The sequence below is a fragment of the Limanda limanda genome, chromosome 12, assembly GCF_963576545.1.
Source record: "Limanda limanda chromosome 12, fLimLim1.1, whole genome shotgun sequence".
Taxonomy (NCBI): domain Eukaryota; kingdom Metazoa; phylum Chordata; class Actinopteri; order Pleuronectiformes; family Pleuronectidae; genus Limanda; species Limanda limanda.
The window spans coordinates 23,001,685-23,026,443 of record NC_083647.1 but is presented as its reverse complement, the minus strand read 5'-3'; the positions used below and the strand labels follow the sequence as shown (position 1 = coordinate 23,026,443).

At 40.1% G+C, this 24,759-nt stretch overlaps 1 protein-coding gene across 1 annotated transcript; it reads right to left on the bottom strand.

Moving 5' to 3' along the window:
• Positions 1-18,033: 18,033 nt before the first annotated feature.
• Positions 18,034-24,532, bottom strand: LOC133015043 (M1-specific T cell receptor beta chain-like). Its single transcript, XM_061082181.1, has 8 exons — positions 24,478-24,532; positions 24,091-24,375; positions 22,652-22,714; positions 22,337-22,402; positions 18,602-18,943; positions 18,492-18,515; positions 18,254-18,360; positions 18,034-18,152 (listed from the first exon to the last, which is right to left on the bottom strand). The coding sequence occupies exons 1-8, from the start codon at positions 24,530-24,532 to the stop codon at positions 18,126-18,128; spliced, it is 969 nt and encodes a 322-aa protein (XP_060938164.1). The 3' UTR covers positions 18,034-18,125.
• Between the last annotated feature and the right edge of the window lie 227 nt (positions 24,533-24,759).

Here is a 24,759-nt window from a genome sequence, read left to right as displayed (position 1 = left end):
AGCCGCCTCCACCTGCTGAGGAGGCTGAGGTCCTTCGGAGTGTGCAGGGCTCTCCTCAGGACTTTTTATGACTCTGTGGTGGCTTCAGCAATCTTCTACGCTGTGGTCTGCTGGAGGGGGGGTAGCACGGACAGAGACAGGAGCAGGCTCAACAGACTGATAAGAAGAGCGAGCTCTGTCCTGGACTGTCCTCTGGACTCCATTGAGGAAGTGGGGGACAGAAGGATGTTAGCCAAGCTGGCGTCCATCATGGGCAACACCTCTCACCCCCTACATGACAATGTGGGGTCCCTGAGCAGCTCCTTCAGCAGCAGACTGTTACACCCACGGTGTAAGAAGGAGAGGTTCCGCAGGTCCTTCATCCCGGCTGCAGTCAGGCTCTACAACACCAGCACCACCTGATAATGTTGTAGTCCCTGTCTATTATTTATCTCCACTCAACCTCTCACCATAGCTGTATTTGTATTTTTATTTTTCTTATTTATTTTTTATTTTTTTACTCAGATCACTACTATGCACAATAATATTCAACACTTTACATCTATATTTATATCATGGTCACTTATAATGGTTACATTGCAATATTTATATTTTCCTTTATACTATCTTGTAGTATTATTTATATTATGGTCACTTACTTTTAATTATTTTTTCTGTATCATGGTCACTACTGTTGCAATATTACTTATAATACTTTTGTTTTCATTACAATAACACTTACATCACTCCACTTTCTCCCCAGTACCTGCTTTTGCACAGTGTCTGTTTTGCAGGTTGTTTTTTGTTTTTGTTTTCTGTATATTTTTACTCTCATTATGTGTAGTTTAGTAGTGTATATATTTTGATCTTTCTTTTTTATTGTTGCTTCGGCACTGTTATTTAAATTCTGTTTTTCTCTTTTTTGCTGTAACAAGTGAATTTCCCCGTTGTGTGGATAAATAAAGAAATCTAATCTAATCTAATCTAATCTAGTTTGGTGCAGATCTAAATAAAGATATTTTACTGATTTGACTGTGGTTTCATAAAGGGATTGGACAATGTGAATTCAGTAGAAATTGGATTTGGATTAATTGATCCCTCGTGCCATTCAAGTATGAATGTTTTCCTACATGCTGTTATTTGCAGAGATGAGGTAATGATGTTAAACTCCCATGACAGACATGTTGACTGCAGGTGGCTGCTGAAGGTGTTTTTTCAAACCACAGTTGCTAAAGAACAGCGTTTAGTTTTTGTGTTGCTCAAAGCAGATCTACCTCAGTGTGCTTGTCTTGCTGCACAGTAGTAAACTGCACTGTGCTCTTTTCTGACTGCTTTGATTAGGAGATAACTATTCTTTGCTTTACTCCCAATCAAATCTCCATTGATTTCAAACTCCTTGTCATAAGACGCTTCCATATTTGGATGTTGCAAATACAAATATCCGATGAGTTTCATAGCTGTGTCTCCTGGTGAGCGCTGGTACCAGACCATCTGCCTGTAGTCAGTTCTATCAATGCTGCAGGAAATCTGCACGTTGTCACCAGGGTTTGTGACGAGGTCAGAGGGAGACTGACGGACGTCAAGACCCAGACAAACACCTAGAAACAGAGAGAAGAATTAATCAGTGCTGTCCCTTTAAATGAGGTGGTATTCCTGAAGGGTTACAGTTATTACCAATCAGCCAAGAAAGCAGGAATACTGTTGCCATGTTGACTCTGTCTGAATGAGCACCGACTGACTCTGTGTGTCAGAGTCCTCTGAATCAAATCATCATTTATATCTCATTCTATCGCTCTGTGTGTTCACCTGAAGAGGGTTTTTCTTTTGAGCACCAGTACCACCTAGAGGAGGATGTAAAAATCAGAACTTTGTAGTTGGTGCTGTTAACCTGAATTCTGTTATGTTGACAGATAATCCTTTTATTTTTGTCCACCACATTCAAATCCATCCTCTCTCATATATCCATGTTATCTCCTCTTCTTGTAAAGTAGTCCTGTCACTGTTAATTGGAAATTCGTAGCAACGTTAAGTGTTCATCCTCGTCTGACCTCATTCGTGGGGACTGTTTATATTCGAACAAAGTTTGCGACCTGTCGTTGGAACTTGATTTTTTGAAAATCTTGTAAACAGGGAGAATAACAGAAACATAGCACAACAGTTCATATGTGAAGTTATTATTAGACTCCAGGAGGGATGTGAGGAGGAATTACGATGATTTCATGGCGCTAACAATTGTTGAGTGTACTTGGTTATGATTGGTTTAGCTCACATTAGATCGACCTATCAGCTGTCATCGTATGATATAAATGATCCTGGTGATGTCATGCAGGATAAAAAAGTTGGGGGTTATATTCATTGTCCATGCATCACCTCTCCAACCCATCATTTTAACATTTTATGATGAGTTTAAGTGACACTCTGAGTTGGTAATGAGTTGTCAGAACAGTAGTTTAACTCTTGTGAGCCAACGATTCCACCAGCCTACCTCATAGCATCTGCACCCTGCCAACAGGAACAGGGCTTTTAGTGATGGAGTGACTTCAAACCACATCACTGTGTACTGGCAGCGCAGAAATACACAGCTGAATCTGCTGGATCCGCACTGCGAATGATCAGAGCTCCTGCAAGCACGTTCTCCCTTGTAATCTCAAAGTGATTATCTGACTGCGTCTCATAGACGGGGTCACTGCCGGAGTAGCCGTATCCAATCAAGCTCATCAACCCTGTCTCTTGTTGGTGGTACCAGAGCATCACATAGAGGTTGTTGTCATTGTGACTGCACTTGATCTCTATCCTGGCTGCTTCATTGACTATTCTTGGAAGTGACGGCTCGAACCTCACAAAAAAAAATGTGTGAAAAATAACACACATTTTAAAAGTAGACAACACCAAAGTCACAGCAAAACAAACATTACTAAATTTGCTGTATGACCTTAACAACACAGTTAAAAAGCTCTTTTACTCACATGGAAGAAAGAGCAGGAGAAATCCAATCACAGCTGGAGACGTCCTCCTTGTTTCTGCTGCTGCAGAAGAAACGCAGCTTCCTCCAGTGAGAGTCTGTGAAACGACACAAGTGGCTTATCAAGCAGATGCACAAATCTCATGCACAGTCAAACTATCAGGGTTTTTAGTCAGGGAGTCTCATTGAACCACATCACTGTGTACTGGCAGCACAGAAATAAACAGCAGTGTGCGACAGGTTTGCCTTGTTAATAACAAGTGATCCTGTTGTGGTGCTTTCTCTGCTCAGCTTGAATTGTTCTTCAAATTGAGCCTCATAGCTTTGGGGGCTGTTTGCATATCCGGACCCAATGAGGGTCAAAGACAGACGGTCCTGTCTCTGCTGATACCAGAGCATTAATGTAAGGCTTTTATCATTGTGACTGCAGTCGATCTGGACCACAGTGTTCTCCTTCACTATCTGTGGAAGAGACTGTTGAAAAGTAACAGCGCTCACCTGACCTGTGGGGGAAAAAGCAGATTCAATATAATGTTATTTGTTCTGACCAAAAATAACTAATATCAGAGCTACATAGATAAAAAAAATAGAAAATGAGTTTAGATGAAATAAAAGACAAAATTCTACATCTTACAATAAAAGCCGATGAAGAGCAAACCAAATGTTTGCACAGGTGAAGGCATCGTGAAGAACTGACGTGAGGAAAGTGCTGCTCTGAGAAGAATAAGGCTCTGATTGTGTGTGTGTGTGTGTCTGTGTGTGTGTGTGTGTGTGTGTGTGTGTGTGTGTGTGTGTCTGTAAATCCATCACCACATCGCCACGACAGCAGCTGTAATTCATGTGCTGTGCCTCCATCTGTTGGTTGACTCTCTTCGTCATTCACCGTCCACACTCAGACACGTACAACCAGGATCTTGGTCGCAGTGACCAGAACCATCTGGATTCATGATCCGACTCCATCGATTAGAAACTAAATTTACGTGATTGTTTGTGTGTGAAGCAATGTGATAAAGTGATCCCATGATATAAAACTGTAACTGTCCAAAAAGTGGAAGAAATACCGTAATATTAACTTTAGATCATAGCGCCCACCCCTACCCCCTGTCACTGCAACAGGTCACTTGACTCAAAATACAAAGAGGAATAAGAGGATTGTATTAGACATTGTTTTGCACAAACTTTATAGATATTTTTGGGGCTTTTATATTCACATAACAATTGCCAATGATTGGTAAAGCATTATCAAACCGTTACGAAAAAAAAAATGTAATTGAGGCTTGATATTATACTTATAATTATAAACTTTATTATAAAACAAATCAAGCAAATATAAAGAACTTGTATTCACAAAACTAATTATTTGTTTCTTGTGTGTTTTCTGGAGTCTGATCCGCTGTGTTTCTCTCAGCTTTGAAGCTGTGTCGTGGTTTTTCGTGCTGTTATCTGCTGCATCGTTTATTGAGGTTTTTGAACGACGGCTCTCTCCTTTTTTATTACGTTGTTGACTTGCTGCTCCAAAATATTCTCCGCAGTCCTCAGGGTGCTTCAAGTTCTTGATTTGTAGAAAAGCTGTTTTCTCTCCATTTCCACTCACATTGAAGCGGCTCGAAAACTTTGGCTCAATATTGGGTGTTTTATAAAAAACATATCCGATCAGCTTCAGGGAACTGTTTCCTGCTGAGCGCTGGTACCACAGAATTGTGTTATAGTTCGGGATTTGATGTGTTAAGCTCAGGTTGACTTCACCATCTGGTTTCATCAACAGGTCGGCTGGATTCTGAAACACTGGTTTGTCATTACTGAGGTAAACACCTGTAAAGAGAGAATTCAGGCTCTAACTTCTTGTGACTAGTGCTTAAAAACATTTAGTGCACTTGGAACAAATTCCAGGGAAAGCAGCAGTAAGGAATAAGCAATCAATGAAAGTGAACATAAATATTACATCTCAGCTCCTCACTACTGGAACCAATGAAGATTCACTTAGAAATTAAACTGTAAAAGTGTCTTAATGAAGGAATGATACCCTTAATCCAGAACACAGTGATGATGGATGTGATGAGACGAGGTGGCGTCATGTTGAATATGAAGAACCAGCGACAGTCTCTGCTGTGCTTTGTGGATCAGAGGGAGGGATAGGAAGTGATGTAGAGAAATCAGATTGACACAGAGGTAACTTTCTTTCATTGAGGAAATACAGCACAACTTAACACTGTTACCTCCATAAAAGAAGTTATGTTTTCACTCCTGTCAGCTGGTTGGATGGTTTGGCAGCAAAATTAAGTAAAGTTCTTTATCGCTTTCTTTAATATTGTGAGATGGGTCATATTTTGACAGATGACACTGATTTCCCAGAGAATAATGCATGGATCTTGATGAACAACATCTGTCCTATTAATGGGAATGAAATCTATGATTGTGTGTAGTTTGGTGCAGATCTAAATAAAGATATTTCACTGATTTGACTGTTGTTTTATTAAGGGATTGGACAATGTGAATTCAGTAGAAATTGGATTTGGATTAATTGATCCCTCGTGCCATTCAAGTATGAATGTTTTCCTACATGCTGTTATTTGCAGAGACGAGGTAATGATGTTAAACTCCCATGACAGACACGTTGACTGCAGGTGGCTGCTGAAGGTGTTTTTTCAAACCACAGTTGATAAAGAACAGCGTTTAGTTTTTGTGTTGTTCAAAGCAGATCTACCTCAGTGTGCTTGTCTCGCTGCACAGTAGTAAACTGCACTGTGCTCTTTTCTGACTGCTTTGATTAGGAGAGAACTATTCTTTGCTGTACTCCCTCTCAAATCTCCATTGATTTCAAAGTCCTTTTCATAAGAGGCTTCCATTGTTGGTTCTTCGAAATTCAAATATCCGATGAGTTTCATAGCTGTGTCTCCTGGTGAGCGCTGGTACCACGGCATATTTGTGAAGTCAGTTTTATCATGGCTGCAGGAAATCTGCACGTTGTCATCAGGGTTTGTGACGAGGTCAGAGGGAGACTGACGGACGTCAAGACCCAGACAAACACCTAGAAACAGAGAGAAGAAATAATCAGTGCTGACACTTTAAATGATGTGGTATTCCTGAATAGTTACAGTGATTACCAATGAGCCAAGAAAGCAGGAATACTGTTGCCATGTTGACTCTGTCTGAATGAGCACCGACTGACTCTGTGTGTCAGAGTCCTCTGAATCAAATCCTCATTTACATCTCATTCTATCACTCTGTGTGTTAACCTGGAGAGTGATTTTTGTTTTGAGCACCAGTGCCACCTAGAGGAGGATGTAAAAGTCAGAACATTGTAATTGGTGGTGCTGTTAACCTGAATTCTGTTATGACAGATATTCCTTTATTTGTGTCGACCACATTCAAATCCATCCTCTCTCATATATCCATGTCATCTCCTCTTTGTAGAAACATTAAGTGTTCAACCTCGTCTGACCTCATTCTTAGGGACTTTGATTATATTCAAACGATTTTATTATTTACTTCATTATAAAACAAATACAAGCCAATATAAAGAACATGTATTCACAAAACAACTTAATTGTTTCTTGTGTGTTTTCTGTAGTCTGATCCGTTGTGTTTCTCTCATCTTTGAAGCTGTGTCGTGGTTTTTCGTGCTGTTATCTGCTGCATTGTTTATGGAGGTTTTTGAACGACAGCTCTCTCCGTCTTTATTACTGTGTTTACTTACTGCTCCAAAATATTCTCCGCTGTCTTCAGGGTGCTTCAGGTTCTTGATTTGAAGAAAAGCTGTTTTCTCTCCATTTCCACTCACATTGAAGCGGCTCGAAAACTTTGTCTCAATATTGGATATTTGAAAATAAATATATCCGATCAACTTCAGGGAATTGTCTCCTGCTGAGCGCTGGTACCAGAGAATCGTGTCATAGTTCGGGATTTGATGTGTTAAGTTCAGGTTGACTTCACCATCTGGTTTCATCAACAGGTCGGCTGGAGTCTGAAACACTGGTTTTTCATTACTGAGGTAAACACCTGTAAAGAGAGAATTCGGCTCTAACTTCTTGTGACTAGTGGTTAAAAACATTTAGTGCACTTGGAATAAATTCCAGGGAAAGCAGCAGTAATGAATAAGCAATCAATGAAAGTGAACATAAATATTACATCTCAGTTCCTCACTACTGGGACCGATGAAGATTCACTTAGAAATGAAACTGTAAAAGTGTCTTAATGAAGGAATGTTACCCTTAATCCAGAACACAGTGATGATGGATGTGATGAGACAAGGTGGCGTCATGTTGAATATGAAGAACCAGCGACAGTCTCTGCTGTGCTTTGTGGATCAGAGGGAGGAACAGGAAGTGATGTAGACAAATCAGATTGATTTGCAGAGACAAGGTTGTGATGTAAAACTCCCAAGACAGACACGTTGACTGCAGGTGGCTGCTGAAGGTGTTTTTTCAAACCACAGTTGAAAAAGAACAGCGTTTAGTTTTTGTGTTGTTCAAAGCAGATCTACCTCAGTGTGCATATCGAGCTGCACAGTAGTAAACTGCACTGTACTCTTCTCTGACTGCTTTGATTAGGAGAGAGGCATTCTTTGCTGTACTCCCTCTCAAATCTCCAGTGATTTCAAAGTCCTTATCATAAGACGCTTCCATTGTTACATCTTTGTAATATACACAAAAAACAACAAAAAGACAGAGATAAACTTCTACATTAACTAAAGATCAAATATAGTCATGTCGAACAAAAATCTAACCACAGAAGCAGGTGTCTGGCATCAGTGTATTCAGCGTCTCATTCAAAAGCATCCATGATAAAAGGTGCAGGGTTTTTGTTCAGTACCGAGAGGATTTCTTTCAGTGTGCTTCACTTGCCGAACAGTAGTAAACTACACTGTGCTCTTTTCTGACTGCTTTGATTAGGAGAGAACTATTCTTTGCTGTACTCCCTGTTAAATCTCCAGTGATTTCAAACTCCTTATCATAAGACGCTTCCATTGTTACATCTTTGAAATACAAATTTCCGATGAGTTTCATAGCTGTGTCTCCTGGTGAGCGCTGGTACCAGAGCATCACCCAGTAGTCAGTTATATCATGGCTGCAGGAAATCTGCACGTTGTCACCAGGGTTTGTGACGAGGTCAGAGGGAGACTGACGGACGTCAAGACCCAGACAAACACCTAGAAACAGAGAGAAGAAATAATCAGTGCTGACACTTTAAATTTATTGGTATTCCTGAAGGGTTACAGTGATTACCAATGAGCCAAGAAAGCAGGAATACTGTTGTCATGTTGACTCTGTCTGAATGAGCACCGACTGACTCTGTGTGTCAGAGTCCTCTGAATCAAATCATCATTTACATCTCATTCTATCGCTCTGTGTGTTCACCTGAAGAGGGTTTTTCTTTTGAGCACCAGTGCCACCTAGAGGAGGATGTAAATGTCAGAACTTTTTACTTGGTGGTGCTGTTAACCTGAATTCTATTATGTTGACAGATATTCCTTTTATTTGTGTCGACCACATTCAAATCCATGTTATCTCCTCTTCTTGAAAAGGTGCCTGTCACTTTTTATTTAAAATTTGTTGAAACGTTAAGTGTTCAACCTCTTCTGACCACATTCTTAGGGACTTTGATCATTTTCAAGTGATTTTATTATAAACTTTATTATAAATCAATACAAGCAAATATAAATAACATGTTTTAACAAAACAACTTCATTGTTTCTTGTGTGTTTTCTGGAGTCTGATCCGTTGTGTTTCTCTCAGCTTTGAAGCTGTGTCGTGGTTTTTCGTGCTGTTACCTGCTGCATCGTTTATGGAGGTTTTAGAACGACAGCTCTCTCTGTCTTTTTTACCGTATTGACTTGCTGCTCCAAAATATTCTCCGCTGTCCTCAGGGTGATTCAGGTTCTTGATTTGTAGAAAAGCTGTTTTCTCTCCATTTCCACTCATATTGAAGCGGCTCTAAAACTTTGGCTCAATATTGGGTGTTTGATAAAAAACATATCCGATCAGCTTCAGGGAACTGTCTCCTGCTGAGCGCTGGTACCAGAGAATCATGTCATAGCTAGGGATAAGATGTTTTAAGTTCAGGTTGACTTCCCCATCTGGTTTCATCAACAGGTCGGCTGGAGTCTGAAACACTGGTTTGTCATTACTGAGGTAAACACCTGTAAAAAAGAGAATTCAGGCTCTAACTTCTTGTGACTAGTGGTTAAAAACATTTAGTGCACTTGGAATAAATTCCATGGAAAGCAGCAGTAAGGAATAAGCAATCAATGAAAGTGAACATAAATATTACATCTCAGTTCCTCACTACTGGGACCGATGAAGATTCACTTAGAAATGAAATTGTAAAAGTGTCTTAATGAAGGAATGATACCCTTAATCCAGAACACAGTGATGATGGATGTGATGAGACAAGGTGGCTTCATGTTGAATATGAAGAACCAGCGACAGTCTCTGCTGTGCTTTGTGGATCAGAGGGAGGGACAGGAAGTGATGTAGACAAATCAGATTTAATTGCAGAGACGAGGTAATGATGTAAAACTCCCATGACATACATGTTGACTGCAGGTGGCTGCTGAAGGTGTTTTTTCAAACCACAGTTGATAAAGAACAGCGTTTAGTTTTTGTGTTGCTCAAAGCAGATCTACCTCAGTGTGCTTGTCTTGCTGCACAGTAGTAAACTGCACTGTGCTCTTTTCTGACTGCTTTGATTAGGAGAGAACTAGTCTTTGCTGTACTCCCTCTCAAATCTCCAGTGATTTCAAATTCCTTTTCATAAGACGCTTCCATTGTTACATCTTTGTAATACAAATATCCGATGAGTTTCATAGCTGTGTCTCCTGGTGAGCGCTGGTACCAGAGCATCTGCATGTAGTCAGTTTTATCATGGCTGCAGGAAATCTGCACGTTGTCACCAGGGTTTGTGACGAGGTCAGAGGGAGACTGACGGACGTCAAGACCCAGACAAACACCTAGAAACAGAGAGAAGAAATAATCAGTGCTGACACTTTAAATGAAGTGGTATTCCTGAAGGATTATAGTGATTACCAATGAACCAAGAAAGCAGGAATACTGTTGTCATGTTGACTCTGTCTGAATGAGCACCGACTGACTCTGTGTGTGTCAGAGTCCTCTGAATCAAATCATCATTTACATCTCATTCTATCGCTCTGTGTGTTCACCTGAAGAGGGTTTTTCTTTTGAGCACCAGTGCCACCTAGAGGAGGATGTAAAAGTCAGAACTTTGCAGTGGGTGGTGCTGTTAATCTGAATTCTGTTATGACAGATATTCCTTTTATTTTTGTCCAACACATTCAAATCCATCCTCTCTCATATATCCATGTTATTTCCTCTCCTTGTAAAGTAGGCCTGTCACTTTTTATTTGAAATTTGTAGCAACACTAAGTGTTCAACCTCGTCTGACCTCATTCATCAGGACTTAGATTATATTCGAATGATTTAATTATGAACTCTATTATAAAGCAAATCTAGCAAATATAAAGAACTGGTATTAACAAAACAACTTAATTGTTTCTTGTGTGTTTTCTGGAGTCTAATCCGCTGTGTTTCTCTCAGCTTTGAAGCTGTGTCGTGGTTTTTCGTGCTGTTATCTGCTGCATCGTTTATGGAGGTTTTTGAACGACGGCTCTCTCCGTCTTTTTACTGTGTTGACTTGCTGGTCCAAAATATTCTCCGCTGTCCTCAGGGTGCTTCAGGTCTTTGATTTGAAGAAAAGCTGTTTTCTCTCCATTTCCACTCATATTGAAGCGGCTCGAAAACTTTGGCTCAATATTGGGTGTTTGATAAAAAACATATCCGATCAGCTTCAGGGAACTGTCTCCTGCTGAGCGCTGGTACCAGATAATCATGTTATAGCTCGGGATTTGATGTGTTAAATTCAGATTGACTTCACCATCTGGTTTCATCAACAGGTCGGCTGGAGTCTGAAACACTGGTTTTTCATTAATGAGGTAAACACCTGTAAAGAGAGAATTCAGGCTCTAACTTCTTGTTACTAGTGGTTAAAAACATTTAGTGCACTTGGAATACATTCCAGGGAAAGCAGCAGTAAGGAATAAGCAATCAATGAAAGTAAATATAAATATTATATCTCAGCTCCTCACTACTGTGACCGATGAAGATTCACTTAGAAATTAAACTGTAAAAGTGTCTTAATGAAGGAATGATACCCTTAATCCAGAACACAGTGATGATGGATGTGATGAGACGAGGTGGCGTCATGTTGAATATGAAGAACCAGCGACAGTCTCTGCTGTGCTTTGTGGATTAGAGGGAGGGACAGGAAGTGATGTAGACAAATCAGATTGACACAGAGGTAACTTTCTTTCATTGAGGAAATACAACACAACTTAACACTGTTACCTCCACAAAAGAGGTTATGTTTTCACTCCTGTCAGCTGGTTGGTTGGTTTGGCAGCAAAATTATGTAAAGTTCTTCATCGCTTTCTTTAATATTGTGAGATGGGTCAGATTTTGTCAGATGACACTGATTTCCAAAATAATAATGCATGATCTTGATAAACAAATTCCTTCATATTAAGGGGAATGGAATCTATGATTGTTTGTAGTTTGGTACAGATCTAAATAAAGATCCATGACCGATTTGACTGTGGTTTCATTAAGGGATTGGATAATGTGAATTTAGTAGAAATTGGATTTGGATTAATTGATCCCTCGTTCCATTCAAGTATGAATGTTTTCCTCCATGCTGTTATTTGCAGAGACGAGGTAATGATGTAAAACTCCCATGACAGACATGTTGACTGCAGGTGGCTGCTGACGGTGTTTTTTCAAACCACAGTTGATAAAGAACAGTGTTTAGTTTTTGTGTTGTTCAAAGCAGATCTACCTCAGTGTGCATATCGAGCTGCACAGTAGTAAACTGCACTGTGCTCTTTTCTGACTGCTTTGATTAGGAGAGAGGCATTCTTTGCTGTACTCCCTCTCAAATCTCCATTGATTTCAAACTCCTTATCATAAGACGCTTCCATTGTTGGATCTTGGAAATCCAAATATCCGATGAGTTTCATAGCTGTGTCTCCTGGTGAGCGCTGGTACCACGGCATATTTGTGAAGTCAGTTCTGTCATGGCTGCAGGAAATCTGCACGTTGTCACCAGGGTTTGTGACGAGGTCAGAGGGAGACTGACGGACGTCAAGACCCAGACAAACACCTAGAAACAGAGAGAAGAAATAATCAGTGCTGACACTTTAAATGAAGTGGTATTCCTGAAGGGTTATAGTGATTACCAATGAGCCAAGAAAGCAGGAATACTGTTGTCATGTTGACTCTGTCTGAATGAGCACCGACTGACTCTGTGTGTCAGTGTCCTCTGAATCAAATCATCATTTACATCTCATTCTATCGCTCTGTGTGTTCACCTGAAGAGTGTTTTTCTTTTGAGCACCAGTGCCACCTAGAGGAGGACGTAAAATCAGAACTTTTTTGTTGGTGGTGCTGTTAACCTGAGTTCTGTTATGACAGATATTCATTTTTATTTTTGTGCAACACATTCAAATTCATTCCCTCTCATATATCCTTTTTATCTCCTCTTCTTGTAATGTAGGCCTGTCACTTTATATTTGAAATTTGTAGCAAAGTTAAATGCTCAACCTCGTCTGACCTCATTCGTGTTGTGCAATAGGAGTAGACTTGACGTTGGCTAATTATTAATAATCATGAAATATGATTATTAAAATTATAAAAGATTATTTATTAAAAATAATTAAAAATGATAAGGCCATAACTTATCGTAGAGGGGCACCACCCTGGTTTCCAGGGACCAACGATATCAAGCTATAATTATCAGTCTCATAATGATAAATGTCAAATTAATAATGTCAATATTTTAATATTAACGATTACTTAATAAACAGTGAAGGCTTTTAAGTTCGAGCACAGGCAATCATTATCCAGCTGTATTCACATACATATGCACAAATAATCACAGACTACAGATACTTTAATTACAAAAGAATTTATTAAAAAGGGGAAATAAAGTTATAATGTTATTCAATGATTTATCATTTTAACAAGCTCTGATATTTCAAAGATAAACACAGCAGCAGCACTTATCACAATTCAGAAAATACATGTAAACCTGCGGTCTACCTATGTATATCTGTCTCTGTGTGTGTGTGTGTCTGTGTCAAAGTGTCTCTCTGTGTGTATGTGCCTATGTGTGTGTGTGTGAAATAAAGTTAGTGTTATTTAATGATCCATCATCTTAACAAACTCCCATATTTCAAAGATCACAACAGCAGCAGCATTTATCACAATTTAGAAAACACATGTATTCATCTATGTGTATCTGAGTGTGTGTGCATCTGTCTGTGTCTATCAAAGTGTCTGTGTGGGTGTGTGTGTGTGTGTGGGTGTGTGTGTGTGTGTGTGAGAGAGCGAGAGAGAGAGAGAAAAGGAAGGGGGCGTGGCGATGATGCAGTCACGTAGTGACATCATATCTAAGATGGAGGCAGACAATGACTCAAGGAGTCAAGGCCTAAAAACTCTCAAAATGGCGGATTGACTACAAAACAAGATGGCGGAGCCGTTATGAATTTAGAGCCAGAATGGGAGGAGAGAGAGAGAGAAGGCGTGGCAATAATAGACTCAAAATGGTGGTTTAACTTGCGTTATTCAAAATGGAGTCTATGTTAATGACACCATGTGGCCGGAGCTCACACTGGTGGTCGTCACATGAATTACACAAAGGAAATTTCAGACAAAGAGAATTCTTATCTCTGCTTGGCTTTGGGGGCCGAATGGTTTCCAGATGTGTTCAGCCTTTCTGAATATAGATTTAACTATGTTACATGAACTGTATTCTAAATACAGATCGGATGTGTGTATAGGTCGGTTTAGAAGGAGAGAGAGAGAGAGAGAGAGCGAGAGAGAGAGAGAGAGAGAGAAAACATGTAAGGAGAGTTCAAAGAAGCTCTTAAAACACGCCAGAGATAGATTAACAGTGATTTAACCACTCAGCCCCAAGCGGACTTTGTGGGCTGAGTTTCTGATCGGTAAACTCACTGCAGACTAACACAGATGTTAACAGTGCGGGTGGAGGCGCTTCTCGCGGCCCTATTCACTGCAACACAAAACATTGCCATCAAACCGGAAACCGGAAGTGGCTGCTCGGAGTAGTGGCCGGCTAAAACAATGGAGAAACACGGAGGTTCCACCAACAAAATACACTCAAGTATTAAATCAATACGCTACGTATTTAACTAACATCTGACCAGACAATTTCGCCTCTCTTACTGTGACCGTAGTTTCGTGGGGTGCGTGCGCTTTCAGCGCGAATCTCCCGGAAGTCCAGTGAACAATGTCTTGGCCTCTCAGGCGAGCTCCCGTGAGCACCGCAGCTGGGCCGGACCGGAGCGGATCAGTCATGCTCCGTGACGGGATGAAGCTTGGTCTTCTTCTGCAGGGATGTGCGGCTGCGTGGAGCCGGTTGAAGATCGTGTGGAAAAAGAATAAAAGTCCGTGTCTCACTCGTCCCGAGTGAGATTCCTGTTTTGTGTTTTCAAGTTAAAACAGGAAAAGTCCTTTCCAAAATAAAACGTCGACTAAGATGAAAGAATAAAATGAAATGAATTCAAATAAATGTCTTAAACAAACGTCTAATCGCCTCCTTAGTTACTGAGTCGTGTGTTTAGGCCCCTGGAGGGTCTGGATACGACCTGAGCATCTGAGGACAAAGAGAGTGTTAGTCGCCTCCTTTAGCGACTGGAACCTTGGGTCAGACCAGAGGAGGCCTAACTGGAACGTCAGTGCTGGAGTGAAAAAGAAGAGGACAAAGAGAGTCTCTTAAAAATACCGAGTTAACTATTAAGACCCCTAGGGGTCCTGTTGTCGCTTGGGCATCTGAGTGAAGAGAGAAAGGTTTCTGGGAGCTCAGCAGTCTTGTACCCCTGAGAGGAGGCCGGCCTCCTTGGAGGGGGGGGTCAGGGGTCAGTGTGGCCTTCGGCCAATTGAAAGGTCAGAAGTCAAGTCTCAGGGAGCGGCTTACAGTGGTGGACCCAGGAAGTGATTTTCTCTCACATGGAGATAAGAGCTCCATGCTGGATTTTTATCTGAGGGGTCTCCCTAGGCCAGTCTCACGCTTTACGACTCATTGTTGAAACTCAGATCACTGGGGCCTCAGTCCCAACATTCGTGATTATATTCAAACAAATGTTGTGCAGTGTCATTGGAACTTGAGTATTTTGTGAAAGCTGAAAGCTCCAAACTATTTTTAGTTGTTTTCTTGCTGTATTCTTACATTTTTGTCCCGTGTCGTCCGTGTGTCATAATGAACTTGAAAATCGAGGCTCAGGCTGGTTGTTCTAATATGATCATATCAGGCCATTATGCGTCTGTTTTTTTGTGCAACTTGACAAGTATCTGCCTCACTGTAGCACAGAAGTCCACTCCACTGTCACCTGGTTCACCGTCTCTCACTGTGATGGATCCACTTTCAACGTCATTCTTCTCTGCTGAGAACTTGCCTTCGCTTAAATCTTCAAAGTCTGGCTGCTTCCTGAAAGGCACCGTGGAGACGATCAAACTCATCCTCCTCTTCCCTGGCCACTATAGATACCAGTACATATAAAAATAACTGTTATCAAGATCATGACTGCAGTTCATCTGAGCAGACTGACCCCTCTTTACCAGTTATCTTGAGGTTTGATGGATGTCAATCCTGCTACAACCTGGAACCAGACCACAAGCCAAAAGGTTTAGTAAACAGAAGAGGACGTGCAACACAGAGCAGAGAATCGGTGAAGGTGATGATGGCTGGTATCATTTTGAACTGTTCCAGAGACGAGAGGGAGACGTTGGACAAAGCATCATCTCATCATCCATCCAGTCATGTGACCCTTTGTTTGCGTCAGCAGAGCTAGGCTCACGGAACACCTGGATGTTTCTTATCAGCTAGATTGTGTTCTGGCTCATGATCGACTGCAATGATGCCAGTAGGTGGCAGCCTGAGTCTGAGCCTCACTACTGGTAACAGTTTTGTTTTTGACTCATAGTGCGTAAGTAACATTAAACGTTCTTTAACAAGTGTAACATGCATAAAGTCACATCAGTTTTATCTATGTAGCAGCAGAGGGTTTAACAGAAGTTGTCTCAGGCAATGAGAAGCTGTGGTTTCTAAATGACTGTTTGTGGATCCTACGCACAACTTGATATTCAGTTTGCACCAGAGGTTGTTTAATATGCAAAGTGAAATTCACGCAGCTAAAGGGATCATGAGGTTTCTGCTTTATTGGGCATTGAGTTGCTTTATTGTCTCCACCAGCCTCTCTTTGGTCTCATTAAATAGTTTCTTATTGCATTTGATCTGTGAAGACCCTCTCTCTATGGATATTCACCTTTGAAACTAATAAAACTTCAACATATACAAATATTGATGTTCAGCTCTCAATAATTAGTGTTCAATCTGTGGCTGCAGCTGCTGTTACATTGAATTAAACATTGGGAAAGCAGTGTTTAAACCTTTTATATGTTGTAAAATATATAGTATGTACACAGCTGCACATCACACCTTCATTGAAAACTGAATATTTAAATTCAATTTAATACTATATTATAAAATAAATTATTGTTGATTTAATATTTGAGTATAAATACAAAATGAATGTTGATTTACAAATAAAGTCAGAGCTTTGAGGCTGAGAACACGTCTCGTCAGTCAGCTTGGCTTTTTACACTTTTCAGTTTGTTGTTTCTCAGCAGTTTGGATGTTTTGTTGCAAAACAAAAAACCCAACGTGAGATGATGTTGTTGCTGTTGTCGACTCGCACACTTCTTCCTGTTTATGGGATGAGCACACAAACATGTTTTCAAGGCAAAGCAACTTGAAACCTTCTACTGTGAACAGCTGTTGTGTGCAATACAACACGTGCTGGTTGGTTGTGTAGCTTCAGTTGACACAGAAGTGGAGGTTTTCCAGCTGTTAGCTCAGAGATGTGCAGTGTGGGTGTGGGTTCGTGCAGAGATGCAGGTGCAGGCTCGGGGGCCGGAGGTTGTGGTGAAGTGAGAGGCTGCAGCTCCTTCATTTCTCAGCACAGAGAACGATGTGCAGGCTGCTCTGTGACCACATCCTCTCTCCTGCTGTCGCTCTCCACTCCTCTGCTCAGTTTCCATCCCCGGTTTGTCTTCTCACCAACAGAAGCTCTGCTCTGCCTTTGTGCACAGAGGAGAGCAATGACTTCCTGTTGACTCACACTCTTCACATTTTACTTTTCCTCACAGTTTATTCATGAAGAAAACTGCACTTCACTTTCTTATCACTGCGCAAAGTCCAAAAAGTAGATATGACTAACACAAACCCTTAAGCTCAAATGATTTAACAACAAATAATAACAGCTTAGTCTTTATTCCTCCTGCAGCAGCTTTGGTTCTGACCCGACACTTTGCTGCTTGTCTTCCAAACTATTTTCCTGTTTCATACTCGACCTAAAGGCTCAACACCCTGAATTAAATCTTTTAAAAAGTCAATACTCAGTTTGCTCATTGGAAAAACTTGATGTAACAGCTTGTGACGGTTTCCTGAGCTGAGATGGTTCAACATGTGTGGGTGAGAAAACGGGTGATTCTCAGAAAACAGGCTAGTTTGTGAGCTACTAAAAATACCTCAGAAAATCAGTTGAGTGTGGGACAGCATGTGGAAACAACAAGGGGGGGGCATCCTAACTGCATATCAGCAAGAGTTGTGACGAATGCTGTCATTTATCTAATAATCTCTTATTAATTAACAGTGTGTGAACAGTGCCTAATATGAAGATGAGTATAGGTTTAATTTCTGTTTTAGTGTAAGTGAGTGTAAACGTCAAACTACAAAACACATCAAGTTGCACAGAACAGAGTTTAAAAGAAAAATGAATCAACAAATCTGTCAAGTTACCTTGAATTGCTTTTATTGAGAGGAAAATGAATCACACAAGCATTGCAACACAAACAAACACAGATAATTATAAAGCAGTGAAAACAAGTCTGCAGCAGATTATTCTGTTTTCAGGTTGGTTATAAATTTAACATCTTTAACAAGAACAAGCTGATTTATCGACTAAGTGCAGAATTTTAACATTTTATATTTACGTACGAGTACAAATGCAGTGTGACTCAAAGCTTTATAGGATTATTTTGTTCTCAGATTTATTTACATAAAGCAACCGTTCATTTTCCTTCGCACTCAGGTCTCACTTCCTCTGCTTCTGAGTTGAACTCTGCAACGGACACAACGGAGGAATCAAAACCATATAAATGAAACAAGGTTTTTTATGAACTTGAAGAACAGTTGATCATTGTTCTTCTGTTTTAAACGAACCTGGAGTCTCCAAACCAAAAAGGCAACGAAGGCTCCGTAGACGCAGCTCTTGGCGATGAACACGCCGTAGGAGAGTTTGGCTTTCTGTGTGATCCTCAGATATTCTTCTGCAGAAAGGTTCCAACATTGAGATGAGTGACATGATTCAAAGAGGAAACATCCATTGTGTTGTGTCTGTGGAGATGGTTGATGTGAGCAGAAGTGAGGTGAACAATGAATAACTGAGTAATGTATTTACCTCTGGTCAGGACGTTGCCTGGAACTGGTAGAAAAAATAAGAAACGCATTAGACAAGAACAGAAGATAATTAATGTGTTTGTCCAGATCAGGTTTAGGACATGAACGAACCTGGTTCACCAGAGATTGATGATGGATAATTGACATATTCCGTCCCATTGAAGAATCTGATTACGCACTCAAATGTACTCTCGGGTTTGTACCAGTCTTCGGCAGAGACCCTCAGCTGGCTGGTGATTTTGTAGAAGTTGCCCTCCCGCAGGGCAGCTTCGTCCGTTACTACACCGCTGGTGACGTTGTGTCCGTCAACCTGCCAGAATACACTGACATGGTCCGGGTAGAAATCACTGGCCACACACACTAAGGTCTTCTGTCTTTCATTGTCCAGAGGGTTTCGACACTCTTTTGCTGATGGTCTGAGCACCTCCACATTTGGTGACTTGACGTCAAACTCTGGTGGAGACAAAGACAAAGACATAAAACGGTTCAATTAAAAATCAAATGTAGATCTACAACAAACAAAGGTGCAGCAGCAAAATCTAAATGACATGTGATGTCTTGATACAAGAATTTAGATCATGAACATTGAGGTTAAACACTGAGCATTAGAATCAAATACAGTCATCACAGGTCAGATAGCTCACACTGAGAGTAATGAAGATTTCATTCCTTCAGAGACGTGTTGGTTCGTTTTTTAATAAGCTTACCGAGAACTGTGAGTTTGGTTCCCTCTCCAAAGTACGCAGGATAACCTCCAGAGCACACTGCTGACTCGCATGTGAAAAACTGACAAGTTCCTACAGTACAGGAGCTGAACCAACTCCTACTTTACTGGATTTGTGAGTTTTTCACAAGCTGGTCCACAAACAGGACGAGTTTTGTGCCAAACTTATGCAATTTGTCACTTTAACATGCAAAAAAAGGCATCTTCTGAATATTTGTTGTATGTTAATTTCCCTTTTTAATTAAACAAAACAAATAATAGCACAGTCAAATTACACTTTTACAAATGATTTTGGAATTTAGTTCTTACCTAACACTGTCAGTTTAGTGCCGCTGCCAAAGTAAGCTGGGTAGTTGTTGTTCACACTGATACAAGGCTACAGAGAAACTGCTCAACCGCTCTCTCAACTGCAGACTTTTATCAGATAAACTAAAAAACTCTTCTGCAGACAAACATGTAGACATAGACACGTTCACACGACATAAGATTGGATGCTAACAATTTTTAACATTTTTGACTTTAGTCACATTTAAACCTGGTATAAATCAGTATTGGCAGATAAATGCTCCAGGTGATTTTATAGGTATTCATTATTATTGTTTTAAATAATTTTAGTTGTCTTACCTAAAACAGTGAGTTTAGTTCCAGCTCCAAAGTACGCCTCAGACGTGGAACTCACAGTAAGTCACAGGGCTGATAAGAACTCGCTGTGACACTAATATTCTGGGCAAAGAGCCAAATTTTTTTCTACTGTACTTCTTATACTTGGACAAAACTTCATCCATAACTTTAACAAAAGAAGAGAGGAGTATTTTATTTTAATAACATTAAATAAAAGATCTTTAAGTACATTTTTTTTTTAATCTCAAGCCTTTTATTTATTTCTCACTTACAGTAAAAAAAAAAAAAGAAGAAGCTGTCAATGGTTTAACTTTTGCATGTTTTCTTACCTAGAACAGTGAGTTTAGTTCCAGATCCAAAGTAAGCCTCCGAGTACGAGCACAGAGACATTCAACTGCACAAAAACTCTCGTCTGTGTACCAGTGACACTTTGAAACTTGTTTTTCACTTTGACATGTAAAAAACTCTGATAGTTTGGGAGAAGATGTATTTTTTACCATTCAAACGTGGACTTTGTGATTATATTATGATTATCTCTTCAAAATATCTAAACAAAAGTATACTACAGCAGCGTGAAGTAGAAGTTGAAAAGGTTTTCTTACCTAAAACAGTTAACTTTGTGCCTCCGCCAAAATAAGCCTCTGAAGCACCAGTCACAGTGAACGTGATCAGTGCTGAAAACAAGCTTTACTTTGTACTTTTTTAAAATTAAACCCAACAGTTGCATCCTGTTTAGTTTCACGCTGTTTACATCACAAACCTCTCAGCTCCTGTTGGAACTTTTTAACTCACCTAGAACAGTCAGTTTGGTTCCATGTCCGAAATAAGCCTCGTACTGACACAGTGTTTAACCTCAAGAACCAAAAGCTCGGAGCCAAACTCTGAAGAACTCGACTGAGACTGAGTTTGTGGAAGAACAACTTAACCTTGAATTTAAAATATCTTTGCTTATTCTGAAGTCATAGACTGTACAATTTCTTACCTAGAACAGTTAATTTTGTTCCTCCTCCAAAGTGAGCTTCATATCCAGAGTCACAGTGAACTCTAGCAGTGCTCCAACCAGCACAAACATGCAGCTTTTACTTTGTTCAACCTGAAACTACGCTGGTCGCACCACAGTTTGTTTTTTTACAAGTTTAATGCGGCAGAAAAGTTAATGGCTCCAATCAATGGATCTGCTTCATTGGGTTTTAGTTTTGAAGAGCTGAATTCATGAGCATAACGTTTTACTCACCAAGAACTGTCAGCTTCGTTCCCTGGCTGAAATAAGCTTCGTTGTTGACACAGCACTAAAGCTCGTCATCAAAAACCACTGAGCTGAATTCAAACTGTCCAGACCTGAGTACGTTAGGTTTCTTAATGCAGCATTTCAGTGACAAAGTTATTATATTTGATCGATTTTAATAAACCTGACTCACCCAGAACCGTCAGTTTTGTCCCTTTTCCAAAGTACGCTTCGTTGGCATTGTCACAGTGTAAAAATACTGAGCATAGAACTCTTTCTCTATAAGATCCTTTGGGAGGTTTAACTAATACTTCTGTTTATACTTGGATTCCAAAGCAATGTGACATTTAGGAATATACAGTAATAAATTGAAATATTTACCTAAAACCGTCAGTTTGGTTCCTTGGCCAAAGTAAGCAGGATCAGTGTAGGTCACAGTGTTTCTCTGCTCACTTTTAACTTCACTTCCACACCAGCTTCTTTTGTTTTAAGGTTTGTTTTAGTAAAGTGATGTTGAGAAAGCTTAGACTTACCCAGAACAGTGAGTTTTGTTCCTTTTCCAAAGTACGCTTCGTTGTAGTTGTCACAGTGTAAAAATACTGAGCATGAAACTGTTGAGTCTTTCCCTCTATTAGAGTCTTTGGAAGGTTTTAACTAATACTCCTGTTTATACTTGGATTCCAAAGCAATGTGACATTTATGAATATGCAGTAATAAATGGAAATATTTACCTAAAACCGTCAGTTTGGTTCCTTGGCCAAAGTAAGCAGGGTATGTGTTGGTCACAGTGTTCTCTGTTCAGCTCAAAATTTCAGATTTCCTGACAATACTTTTAACTCCACTTCCACACCAGCTTCTTTTGTTTTTAGGTTTGTTTTAGTGAAGTGATGTTGTGAAAGCTTAGACTTACCCAGAACAGTGAGTTTTGTTCCTTTTCCAAAGTATGCTTCGTTTACGTTGTCACAGTGTAAAAATACTGAGCATGAAACTCTTTCTCTATCAGAGTCTTTGGAAGGTTTTACTAATACTTCTGTTAATACTTGGATTCCAAAGCAATGTGACATTTATGAACATACAGTAATAAATGGAAATATTTACCTAAAACCGTCAGTTTGGTTCCCTGGCCAAAGTAAGCAGGGAGTGAGCTGGTCACAGTGTTCTCTGTTCAGCTCAATATTTCACATTTCATCATAAAACTTTCTCCTTCACTTCCACACAAGCGTTTGCGTTGTTAGGTTTGTTTTAGTGAAGTGATGTTGTGAAAGCTTAGACTTACCCAGAACAGTGAGTTTTGTTCCTTTTCCAAAGAACGCTTCCCTTCCAGTGTCACACTGACTGTCTCCTTCACCAAAACGTCACAAAACATCCCATAAACATAAAGTTAGGACACAGCCTAATAATCCAGAGAATGAAAAAAGGTTAAATCCTGTAGGATGAGCTTCTTCATTTCCAAGTCTGCTATGTTTTATATAACCAAAGGTAAACAATCCTCCCTTTGAATTAAATATATAAAAATGTAAGACTGTGATTCAACCAAATTCTTCATTGTTATCATCTTTCCAGTGCCAGTGTGACCTGACATCCAACACACCTTCAGAGTGTTGATGTTTTCTGCTCCATCGAGAGCCCCAGGTTACACACAGCCAGCTATACAATGGGTGTCAATGGGAGGAGGTTTTTGTACAGCGACTCTATGGGAATGTATCACCGTGGCCCCCTGTCCCCACGGTGATAAAACACTACACAAAAACCTGATGTCGTTTTTCTTCACTGTTTCCCACCCCCACCCAGCGACTCCATATCTCAGCCTCCATCTCCCTGAGAGAGCTGCGTCTATTTCTGTGTTGGCTAAGAAAAGACGTGATGACGGAGGGAAGGAAAAGAAACAGTGTTGTTTTTATTTTGGGGTCTTTTGTAGCTGCTTAGAGGAAGTGACATCACACATGGTCAGCCCCCTGAATCCACCCTTTTATCTAAGGACAAAAGAGACTCACATGTACTGAGTAGTTTGCATAAAACTAAAGGAATTACTAAAAATAAATTCAGTGTGCACCAATTGTCTACATTTAATATGTTATGGCAGCATAGGAGTGATAGAAAAGTGATTTACTAAAAGTGTAAATTTGTTCAAATCCACCTTAAAATTCAATGTTTTGTGGAAATCTGTTTCATAATTAAAGTATAAACCTTGAGACAAGCAAACAAATGGAAATGGGTGAAAACACAGCTACCTTCCAGAGGATAAATACACTGTGGAGTTGATGTCTTTGTACAATATTCACTTTATTTCCATCCCAGTCTCATATTGAAATATATTTAATGCTTTTAATAAAATCAGTTTTTGGACAAGCTTTGAAAATAGGTGATTTGTACTTTTAATCAAATACAACTGTGAAGCATTACAAGCATGAGTGAGCTATTTGACTTATTCTTCAGTTATGCTTTATTCCAACTACCGCTTTAATATATTTTTTATCATTTTAATGCCTCTCATTTATCCTGACTTTAAATCAGCAAATAGATGTTTTTTGAAAGTCAAGTCCCACGTGAAGCCTGTAGGGGTCAGTGTGTGATAACAACTGCCACCTTGGGGTTGGGACGACTGAGGGCCTAGTTCATGTTAAAGGTTTCCCCCTTGTTCAGAGCTGCGGTATGTTATGGGTGTGATGTCCGATGTCCAGAATGAACCATAAAGGAGGTCTGGCCTTTGAAGAAGTTGCCCCTGAACTGTGGGACAGTCTGACTCTCCACACAAGGACTTCACCAAGTCCAGACTCTTCTAAAATTGCATGAAACCCCATTTTTGCTTTGGCTTTTAAAACAGGGAGACTCTTTTATTTTATTTAAATGTGTTTATTCAATGTCTTATTGTTGTTTTGGCTGTTTCTCTATTTCAGCTGTAAGGCAACGTTTGTTGTTTTCAAACATGCTTCACAAAAAACTGACTTGACTGCACCCTTCTGGCAACAAACCACGAAGCACCCACAGCAGCATAGCATTTGTGACGTCTGCCTGGTCTTTGTGCATCACTGTGGCTGGCGACACAGTAGTATCTGCTGCTGTCGTTGAGAAACACTTCATTGATTTGAAGAGAGAAGCGGTTCTTGTCTTGATCGGTGATCGACTGAAAGTGCCCCACAGAGAAATCTAACTCTGACAGGAGGAACTCTATAGGAGCTGCGTAGTGCTTTTGTCGATACCAGTACATGAAGATGGTTTGCAGGCTGAACTCTGGACCCGGGCTGCACTCCAGTATCACTGTGACTCCTGGTCGAGACACTTGATCTGCAGACTGCAGAACATTAACTGAGAGACCTGTGACACACAATGAATGATAGAAAACCGTCATTTCACTCATACAAGTACATTTGGTGGGAATTTGAGCCTTAAAGTGGTTCTTAACTTAGTAAAACCCACCTGAGTTTAAAAGAAGTGACAGATAAAGGACTGTGATGAGCATGTTGACGATCATCTGGCTTCCAGCTGAATGAAAGTCACACATCAGCTGCACCAAGCAAATAGAAAACACCAAGTCACATGATCCCATATGGTTGGAGGAGCAATGCTGTCACTCACTGTCCACCAAATTACAATTTAAAATATATGAGGCTCAGAATCACTTTGGAGAATTCAAATCCAATGCTCAAAAGTTAAAATAAGATAATCCTCTTTACATCAAGCGTTCATTGGTCATAAATT

Bases quoted from the DNA above. Each gene is read 5' to 3' on its own strand.
- LOC133015043 (XM_061082181.1), bottom strand. From the start codon at position 24,532: ATGATCGTCAACATGCTCATCACAGTCCTTTATCTGTCACTTCTTTTA. The intron at 24,376-24,477 runs GTGGGTTTTACT...TGTGTGTCACAG, and splicing joins GTCACTTCTTTTAAACTCAG to GTCTCTCAGTTAATGTTCTG. The intron at 18,153-18,253 runs GTTCGTTTAAAA...TGTCCGTTGCAG, and splicing joins TTTTGGTTTGGAGACTCCAG to AGTTCAACTCAGAAGCAGAG.